This window comes from Ciona intestinalis, chromosome 5 (genome assembly GCF_000224145.3).
Source record: "Ciona intestinalis chromosome 5, KH, whole genome shotgun sequence".
In the NCBI taxonomy this organism is placed as follows: domain Eukaryota; kingdom Metazoa; phylum Chordata; class Ascidiacea; order Phlebobranchia; family Cionidae; genus Ciona; species Ciona intestinalis.
The window spans coordinates 3,153,571-3,164,494 of record NC_020170.2 but is presented as its reverse complement, the minus strand read 5'-3'; the positions used below and the strand labels follow the sequence as shown (position 1 = coordinate 3,164,494).

The following is a 10,924-nucleotide window of genomic DNA, read 5'->3' as shown; positions in this document are numbered from 1 at the left end:
ACAGAGTTAAAAAGCCAATAGGGTACGAATGAATGAATGAATGAATGAATGAATGGAACTCATTTTATCCTTGCATGGCCGGAAATGACAGTCGTTACAACCAGAGTCATATGGGTATGGTTACAACACATGTGTTCGGTTTCATACACCTCGTGCCAGCTTACGAGTTACCATGTATGTTACTTTGTGAGTGATTACTTATGTCTTCGGATTTTTTTATGTATGGCTGATAATTTGGGCAACTCATTAGTGACCACTGGGTTGGAGCAACTGCCGTTAAGTGTCTTGCCCAAGGACACATGTATTTGTGCAACCATAGAAAACCTTGGGCCACGCAGCACCGCACAGTCGCACAACAGCGAACTTGGTCTGACATTTTTGTACAACAAACTTCACTACACATATATTTCATACGCGTTTTCAGCATACTAATAAAAACAAGAATACTAATAAAGCATGCATGACCTGTCTATGCCCTCTTTCAAATAGAAAATGCAACAATTATCCTGTACAATTAATAACAACGCTTATTTCAACGGTGTCGGATTTTCATCTCCGTAAGTCGAAGACCCTCCATAAGACCTAGGCCTCTAGGACTGTAATTACGCCAAAAAGCCTACTCCTTTCTTATTTTCTCCATTCCTTGTCAATGCTCGTATATTTTTCAACCCTGTGTTATGTGTGAGGTGGGGTGGATAAGAAGTTAAACAAGTTAAGAATAAGTTACCAATCCAAAAGCTGGCAAGCTTGAAAAATGTTTAAAACACCATATAACGGAAAAAAAGCAGATCGCACATTTCTTCGCAAGTTGTGCGAATATTTCTAACTACTCCGTGTTATCGCCATTGAACATACTTATTTGTTTACTTCGGGTATTACAATTGGTTTAAAGTTAATGTATCTCATCCTAGCACATCACGAAGCTACAATGCACAACAGCGTAATATCTACTGCAAATGTGTTTAAATTGCTATGGTAAGCTTATGTAGCCCACCCATTATAGGACATTACATACTAAATGATTCAAGGAGAGTAATAGATGGATGCAAGAACAGCCTGCACTCCTGTTTTTTTGCTTGTATATGCCTCCTAACCTAATCAGGAATGCTCGAGGGAGTATATAGTAGGATGGGGGAAGATGGGACACCTTTAGCACATAATATCTAGATACCCTGATCGTGTTTTAAACAATTAACAACGGTCTATGAGAGTCATGAGGACATAGTTTCATATTTCTTTGAATGTTTTTTGTTTACTACTAAGTGGGACGAGAAAATAGAGTTAAAAAGTCTCCCATTTTCCCCCATCCTACTGTATAACGTCTTATTTTTTGGAGTGAAACTCTTACAGTAACCAATGGTTATCCAAATTGATGCGGAATATAAATTTTATTGTTTTAATCTTAAATCAAGCTACATTGAAATGTAAAAGAAAAAAAGATTATTAAAATAAGTCAAACAACAATAAAATCGCTGGTATAGGTTAGAAAATACGCCAAGCCTTTGGGGATATATAAAATAAATATAGAGGTTATAACAATTTCCCTTTATTTGCTTCAACTTCTATATTGCCGTTTAGACGATGCTTTTCAAAAACAATGTTAAAAATGGCCACAACGTAAAATATATGTAGTTATTTCGCGGTCGTGAATGGTTTGTTGTATTTATGAGTACAGCAGTTTGTTTGTATAGAAATTGCAGTCAAGCAAAGAATTAACGGGAGAAGAAAAACAGAGCTCGGTTTTTTACAGTACTGTGGGGTAAAGGGGAATATACCCTTGGTACCTAAATTTATTATTTCCTGATTTCTTTGTTTTACTACCAAATGGGACGAGAAAAAAGATTGAAAACTATCTTTCCCCACCCCGCTGTATACGTGTATAAAGTGAAGACAGCATGTACAGTTTAACGTGGTCGTATTTTCATTTCAGTAAACCTCAAGCCTTCGTGAAGACCTGTAGGACTGACATTGCGCCAGTACGCATAATTAAACCCGATCACGCATGGATCGTAGTTACCATTCAGATTGGAAAACGTGCAAGAACGAAACCACCACCCTGCCTTCCTGGAAATTGGACAATCGTTGTTGCGTTTGTCCTTTGTAGAAAACCCACTTCCATTGCCCCAAGCCATTGCATCTGCCACGTATAGAGAATAAGTACAACATGAAGCTATCGAGGTTTACAGTTTTTTAATTCACATATATACTGATATAGTAGGGTGAGGAAGATAGGAATGAATGTGATTGTATAAATAATATGTTATTGTGCGCGTTTTAGATTATTTATATAGTAGGGAGGTGGGACACCATTAGCACATAATATTGAAATATCCTGATCGTGTTTTAAACAATTGACAACCTTCTATTGGAACCGTAATGACACGGTTTTATAATTCTTTGAATACTTTTTGTTTACTTCCAAATTAGTCAAGGAAGTAGAATATAAAGAGAATAGAATATGTGCTATATTCCTTACCCGAACCTACTATATATAGTAATGGTTTACCAGTTCATGATATTTTATACTCAAATTACCTTTTGTGTGGAAACACCTTTTTGTACCGCTTGCTGCACTATCGAAGCAACAATCTGAAATAAAGTAAATATAGTATTCCCGATCATTAGTTGTTGGTCATATTTACACAACAGACAAACATAGGCTAACAGAAAAATCTGCGGGCGTGAAGAGACCTTTAAAAGTTAAAAACCCTATATAATCGAATACCATTACGCCAAAAATAATGTTCATGAAATGTTTCTAATATAATTAAACTTGATTAGCTTAATTACCCTCAACAGTATTTTCACAGCTTGTTCGCGAAACACCGGTCGAACCACATTGCCAACGACCACTCAGGCTCCCATAGTCACATAATTTACCTAGAACAGAACATTTTCTTTATATATATATATATATATATAGATGGAGGAAGATGAGACATCTTTTTATTTAACTTACTCGTCCCATTTGGCTGTAAACAAAGAAATTTTAAGGAGGTATAAAATCGTATCCTTACTACTCCAACATACTGGTAGTAATTGTTGCTTAAAATACGGTCAGGTATATTATTTGCTAAATGTGTCCCGTTTCCCCCCCGTCCTACTGTATACTAATTTCACATGGTGTTTGCAACGGTACAAGTACAGCATACCTTGTTGGTGTTGATAACCCGTGATGTTTAATCTGTATCTGTCACTCTCCGGACCGACCATGAATTGCCTAAAAACACAATTCGTGATATAATATGGCATAACGTAAACAAAATGCACGGGAATTAAACCTACAACACGCAGCTTATATTTTATGTCTATCGATCTTACGAATAATTAGCGACGATCTTTGTGTTGTCACAAGTTGTAATGTCTATCCGAAGTTCGTTGTCTCCATTCTTTGTCAATGCTCGTATATTTTCCAACCCTGTGTTATGTGTGAAGGTGGGATGGATAAGAAGTTAAACATGTTAAGAATAAGTTACCAATCCAAAAGCTGGCAAGCTTGTTTCCAAATCCAGTTTTATAATCTATCCAATTTCGATAAAAATTCGTTCGATTGTCCATATTGCGCTGAATCACCTAAACATGACAATTCAATGCGATAAACGAAGATGTTTGGTGAATTAATAAAGTTCTAACCGTCCACCCGCCATCGAGATTTTCCAAGTCACAATAAACTTCCAACTTAGTGCTTCCGTCCAAGTAAATATTGTACAAGCCATTTCTTCTGTAGCCGAAATCGTATAGTTGGCGGCAGGTTTTTATTTCTGTGACAGCAGTATTGCAAAGAAGACGTGCTTGAATTGTTTTATAAATAATATAATAATATTATTAGTTGGTTATAATTGCACATTGTTCCTAATTCTGCACGTGGCGACATTTACATTACATGTATATAATTGCCTTTAAATAAGCCGAGCGAATGAAACAAGAATGAATGTATTAAATTTACCCAAGCAGCAGCCCAAACTGTAATCAGTTGATTATGATTAAGCTATTTAAACGTCATCATTGTAGCATCACAAGCCAAAAGCGTATATCTGCGGTTTACGTGTACCGCTCTGTTTTAAGAGGTAAACCACAGGACAGGAAATTATTTCTGCAAATAATGAAGGAGCGCTTTATTCACCTTTCGGTGGGTATGCCTTCCAGTTAATTGTAAGTAAAATGTTTTCCCATCCAGAGTCGAGATCTGTGCGCAATATTTCAACCAAGAAACTATATTTCTCCACTCGTTTGACAGTAAGGTTGAACTGATGTGGTAGAGACGAGTCACTCGGCTTCACAGTAGCGTTTACGTAAATGGGAACTTCATTTAAACACATTTGGTACAAGATGTTCACCAATCGTGTTGGTTTTGTCGATTCGCTCCAAACTTCACTCGCCCCGCTAGAATGGTCTAAATAAAAAGTAAAATTGAACTTTGGAAAACATTCTATAGTTGACTGGGGTAAGATGGGAGACTTATAGATAGTCTCTTGTTTGTCCTACTTTACAATATTTACAGAATTATATAACCTTCAACTGGCATTCTTAATTGGTCAAAACACGGTTAGGAAATATGGGACTTGAATGCTAACGGTATGCCATCTTACCCCGCAGAAACAAAATCGTGCGACAGATAAAGGAAAAATGATTTTACTGCTCATTTGATGTTTTACGAGTTAACTTACCTGCTGTAACGACGTGTTGAAAACTAATAAGTAAACCAATGACGAACCTCAGCTGTAATCCTTTTAAAACTAAATACATTTCAAATACTTTTTTATTCAACCTTATACGCAGTATTAAGGGGCCTGTTCAGCTAACAATGTAAACAACTGATTGAACATTCTCTCTGATATCCTCGCTTTATCTCATAAATGACTATTGGATTCCGAGAACATATGTTTCATTGTATACATAAAGTACTGTAGGTATCTAGTGCTAACCATATTTCTAATCACTCAAAATCGTGTAGAAAACCGTTCGTAAGACGCGCTACTTACAATGGAAACTGTTTGATCCTAGATACATAATCACTCGGCCTGAATTTCAAACACGTTATAGGTTACCCATCCAATTTTCCTATTTGTGCTGCCTACCGTCACTCCAACTTTGTCGAAGCCGTACGTCATAAGCACGATTTTTCAAAGAAAGCAATGACATTAACACCTGTGGTGTGCAACGTCATTTTGTAATATAAATGGATATCATCGTGAGATATTTATATGTCATGGCTTATTCTACGACTAGGGCAGTAGGCAATGCATGTGTACAATACAAACCAGAGTCCGTATATAAACATGTTTGTATACGGTCTCTGATACCATAGTACTCTCTTAAGAGAATTCTCGAATCAAAGAATTCTCGAGAATTCTCGAATTTTGAGAATTTTTTGAGAATTCTCGAATCAAAGCAAATACAATCACCTGTTTGAACAAATAATACAAAAGCAAACGAATAAATTTTTAAAAAAAACAAATAAATTTAAAATCAATCATTTAAAATTTTAGTAGGTTTCTATTTTAAACTCGCAAGATTTGAACGCGTTTCGCATGAACGATCACAACAAACTATGGTAACGAGAGAAGCTAAAAAACACAACAAGTATAAACTAAAAGCGAAGTACTATTAAAGTGTATTACATGAATTAAGACTACATTATGTGTAAGTATCCTATACTTATAAACCTTTTGATCGTTAGCGGTTAGTGGACGCTTATTGCTAAGTTTCAGTTGGTATTCTCACTGCAATAAAAACTTAAAACAACATGAGCCATCACTTAAATCTTGACTTTGCTGTACTGCAACCTGGCAAAGAGCCAGCGTCAAAAAAGCTGCAGAAGAAAGCTTCACCTTCAACGTCCGCGAAAAAACGTGAATCTAAAAAACTGGATATTGACAATAAACAAATGGAATGGAGGCTCAACCAGTTGAAGCAGGCAATGGAAAAACAGAAGGAAGAACGCGGGTTAGAGATTTTTCTATTATATATAAGTGTATTGATTTACACAAGTGTGACTCTAAACTTATGGAGAAACTCATAAATATTTACTAATTAAAATAATTACCCACAAAATTACATGTGGGCATGAAGTATATGAAAGACCTATGTTATAACAGTTCTCACTGCCCCTCCATGCAAGGACAAATAAGTTACATTCATTTAAGAAGTCCCTTTACCATTGCATATACTTAATCACCAACAGTAACAAATTCACCAAATACAGAAAACAGGGTTACATTTGGAAATCTGGCAAGAATGCTTCGCTTGATTCACATTCAAGGAATATTTTGGGACGTACAGTAAACACAACAAACAAAAGTCCATCCGCACCAACAAAACCAAAACCAAAGCCCACTGTTACCATACTGAAGGATGAACCACTTGGTAAAGTACAGATTTTTATTATAAATATATTGTATAAGTTCATGAATGTAATATAGTACATGCTTATGTTATGATAACTGTTATAAAAAATCAGAAAGTTTTGTCTTATTCGCGCTTGAGTCTGCTTCTGATCGTCAATCAAGGAACATTTGCCTTTTCTTTCTAAATACTACATGTGCTGCTCACGATTCCTATTGGAAAGCATTATATTTACATTAAATACATTTATCTGCAAAAAATAATTTCTTTTGCATTTTTAGTGTTATTCTACATGCAGTTCAAGCATTAATAAACCAAATAAAACCTTCTTAGATTTACCAAAAAGAGGGTCTAGGTCCAAGGAACTATTGGAAACATTAAAAAACAAAGATCCTGTACTAATGGATATGAAACCAAGTGAAGAAACACCCATTGTAAATAAGGAGAAATGGATTTCTGTTGCATTGGATCGATCCCACGATGAAGTATGTATGTATGTATGAATGAATGAATGAATGAAAGAAATGAAAATACTCACCCACAAATTAACATACATTCATTCATTCAAGTATGTATGTGAAAATTTACAGTGTTCGAGTAATTTACGCAGGCGTATGCTAGAGTTTTCTACACTGTATTAATCATTAAATGTTAAGAACTAAAAAAGTTTAACTACCCCTGGCTCTTGTAATTTGAAACGTTTGGGTCTAACAGCTGGAGTAATGAGCCAGTTCTGGTCTAAATCCCAAGTCCTCAGAAATGCCTTGCCATAAGACCAAACTCATATAGAATTCTTAAAATATGTTGTATAAATATCTTATATAATATATATATTTATATGTATGTAAATGTAATAGAACCGAAAATTCGTTTTAAAAGGTCACATTTGAAGAGTCTTAATAATTTTTTTAATGCTTTGTTATTGTGTGACTTTTGATTGGTGTGAAATAATTGTTATTTTCAAACCCATTTATAACTGAATATAAAATGGATTTCATTATGAAACGCCTTTGAATAAAATTTTTGTAACACTCAAACAGATAATGGAAATACAAAGTGACATGCAAGGAAATCTTCCACTATCAAGCCTACATGGTATTGAACCTTCAGCAGTTGGTCTCTACTTTTTAAGGTCATTAAACTATAAATATATTTAAGTAAAGTTAAAGTTTAGATGGGTTACATTGAAAATACTTTTTTATAAGCCATATTTTAAGATTTTGATACCTGTTGTACATGTAGTAGCCGTATATAATCATACATACATACAGAAGTGATTTGTAATATACAGACACTATTTTTGTACAACAATGGGCTAACTGTGGCATAAATCCCAGGTGCCATGACCTGCCCCACTGTAGAATCTCACCCACATAGAATAAACCCGGTTTTATAATTTCTATCTTACAGATGGAGTCGTAAGAGGTTGTTGCCAGCTGTTGACAACAAAGTTATGATGCCAAAGTCAGGGTGGGGAAACGAGGTTTATTATCCATATGTTTCCAACCCTTCTCCTGCCAAGGTATGTTTTATATCTAATACCACATAAAGTCTGAATCATGTTTTGGTTTAATTCTAACACCTTCGAGTAATTATAAATGGCAACTGTGCAACACTGTATAAAAGTGTATAGAATATGATACGTATAAAATATGTGTGTTCCAGTATGTATAAATGTGATATATAGAAAACATGTGTGTTCCAGTAATCCAGTGTGTATAAAATATGATATGAGTATGAAAAAACTATAATTGAACAAGCGTCAGTATTCTGAATAAACTGGTTAAATCTGTATATACCGGCTGTGATTGATGTCAGCGTTATTTGATAATACAACTCTGGAAGTGCTATAAATGCGTAAAAACAGGCGATAACTGCATCACCACCACCAAGCTTTAGCTTGCATAAGAAGACTGATAAAAAGACAAACTCAACAGAAAAACTACGTAGTTCAAATTCTTCAATTTCTGGTGGAAAACTACTGCAGGTAAAAATACTTTTAACCTTCTGTTTGGACATCATTTCAGTTGAAACGCAATTCTTGTGCCAACATACTAACTGTATACTCTAGATTTGAATGGACACTGTGGTGACTAAACTTAAGTATCCATATCCATATGTAAATTCAGCAACTGGAGTAAGCTTAGCCACTTTGCAGAAATCATATTATGAGTTACCATAGGTAAAAGTACTTTCTCTTTTCATTCTTTATTCCAAAAAAGAGCACACGCATTTGTGAGAGAAAGAAGAAAAATATTATTTTACACTTCTAGGGAAGTTTTAACGAAGATGAAAGCGCCAAGTCATTTCAGGAAGCTTTGAATAAATGGAGACAACCTGAACAAAATGAAACAAGTAATTTAACTGTAAAATAATAAAACTTTTTTTCATTAGCAGTTTTTATTTGATACTTCTTTTTGGTAGTTTTGACCCATAGTTGTGTTTTTATAACTTTCGTTTTGTTTTTACTGCTCTTCCCTTCACTGGTTTGGTAAATTAGTAATTTTGTTTGTTATTGTATTCATAGAGAAAAAAAAAATTATGTTAGGTTAATAGCTGCTTTTCTGGTAAAAATTTATGTAAGTTTTAATTATTGGAAACCAAATTTGTTTTAGCGTTGTACCCTGATTTCCTTTCAGAAAAACATTGGTATAATAAAGCTTAGGTTTATTCTTTACAGGAACAGCCATTTTGAAAGTTATATCTACTGATAGCAACACCAGCAGAATGTTGTTTACTATTTAAACTTGTACTAATCTAAAGTATTGCAATTTTCTCAAACAAAATTATTTTACAACGAATATATATCTTTTGACTTTAGTTTAAAACTAAAAAAATTTGCTGTCGATAAATAATTCAAATTGAAATTCAATAGTTTCAGTCCCTACACCTTCTGGAAAGGCCACACCTGTTGAAATGTCAGTACACGCTGTGCAATCTGATCCTGTTAAAATTGACATTCAATTCTCTGAAACATCAACTTTATCATACATGGAACGCTTGCTGCTGAAGAAACACAGGTTTTTTGTATTATTTTATTTTCAATACCAATGATACAATTTTTGTGTTCTTGTATGAAATTATGAAAACATATTCAGGACTTTAAGTACAGTGGCACTTGTAGTACATAAAGGTTCCTGAAGTGGTACATAACAGTTTATCTTTAACAATAAAGGAACCAAAATCTGAAATTAGGTGTCTTTTACTCTAGTCTAAAATAAATAAGTATAGAACATAAATCATACACAAGTTACCTTGAGCAATTTTAAAATTTAGTAGCACACTATTGGTTTAGCCTAAAATTACATTACCACTTAAATATGTAGTTAAATTTACTAAATAACTTCTATTAAAAAGGTCGACTGATGTTCCACCATTGCCTAATTTACCAGAATTTGAAAATAAAGAAAATTACTTGGATTGGAAAAATGAAAAACTGTCAGGTATTTGAACTTTAACATTGTCTGATAAGTTAGGGAAAAAAGGATAAACATCTGGTCGAATTATGCTAAACTAAAAGTGGACACTTTTTTAAACTGCCATTGTCGGAAAAAAACATTATAAAGTTGTTTTTTTTAAGTCACAAATGTTTTTAAAAAAAATTTCTTTAGAGGAAGATTTGGAAGAAAGAGATCGGATTCGTCAGCTCTTCTCACCAACATCCGGAGACTTAGAGAGTACGAACTCTGTTTCCACTATCGAACAAGACATGGATGATCAAACTTGTGTCATCACTGAAGTTCCAGGTAAGCAGAAATATTTAATACAAGTTCGAACTCAAAATCACTAGTTTTTTACAGTGGTGCGGAATTTAATAAAATGCCTATTTTCACCCTAACTTTATTACATACTTAGGGTTAAAAATTCTAACCACATGTCATCACTGATGTTCCAGGTAAGCTGAAGTAATCAAAATGGATGAAAATCGATAATTTTTTTACAGCAGTGCAGAGCTTACGGTTTGCCAATACTGACTTGGCCAGTGTAAAATTGTCCCAAAATTTCTAAAATATTCTCTAACAAACCAGGTTGCTAAATCCTTTGGGATTGCGTTAGTCTTACATCAAGACATGTCAGGACAACTAGTGTTTCGGTTCATCTTTACCTACTGTTTCTAAGCAGAAATAGGTTTTTTTCATTGTAGCATTTCCTGAACTCCCATTTTTCTCATTTTCTAGTACTGTTTTTCATGTCTGTCACATTTGAAGTTTGTAAAAGTTCTTTTAGGATTAAAAATACTTTTTTAATTTATTTTTGTAATGAAATTAAATCACACATATACACTGTGTTTAGATAAAGAAGTATTGCATGATACATGGACAAACATAACTGAAAATGAAGAAAATATTTGTTTTGTTGATGAAGCTTCAGATGAAGATGATAAATTGTCAATTGAACGACCATTTTCAAGGTAGCCTATAATAACAGATAGACGATTCAAAGCCATGTCTCTAAAGCCACAAATTTAAAGCCATGATTTTAAAAGCCACAAAATCAAAGCCCAAACAGCCAACAATTTAGCCATTTCATATGGATTAAAACCACAAATTTATCTTGTCCTTGTTTTTAAATATTTAAA

The 10,924-nt window shown here is 34.0% G+C and overlaps 2 protein-coding genes across 2 annotated transcripts in view; one reads left to right on the top strand and one right to left on the bottom strand.

Annotated features, from left to right (window-relative positions):
- Positions 1–4,910, bottom strand: part of LOC101241969 (fibrinogen beta chain-like) — a 17,659-nt gene extending 12,749 nt beyond the window's left edge. The window contains exons 1-3 of the mRNA XM_026834579.1: positions 4,668–4,910; positions 4,124–4,393; positions 3,634–3,761 (exon numbers count right to left, since the gene is read on the bottom strand). Of these exons, the coding sequence (XP_026690380.1) occupies positions 3,634–3,761; positions 4,124–4,393; positions 4,668–4,746 (477 nt within the window). The 5' untranslated portion in view covers positions 4,747–4,910. The remainder of the gene's footprint in view (positions 1–3,633; positions 3,762–4,123; positions 4,394–4,667) is intronic.
- Positions 4,911–5,573: 663 nt separating this feature from the next.
- On the top strand, positions 5,574–10,780 carry LOC100176447. Its single transcript, XM_002125640.4, has 11 exons — positions 5,574–5,946; positions 6,206–6,366; positions 6,679–6,830; positions 7,386–7,477; positions 7,756–7,867; positions 8,213–8,332; positions 8,619–8,700; positions 9,221–9,365; positions 9,703–9,788; positions 9,957–10,091; positions 10,639–10,780. The coding sequence occupies exons 1-11, from the start codon at positions 5,747–5,749 to the stop codon at positions 10,758–10,760; spliced, it is 1,407 nt and encodes a 468-aa protein (XP_002125676.2). The 5' UTR covers positions 5,574–5,746; the 3' UTR covers positions 10,761–10,780.
- The last annotated feature ends 144 nt before the right edge of the window (positions 10,781–10,924 follow it).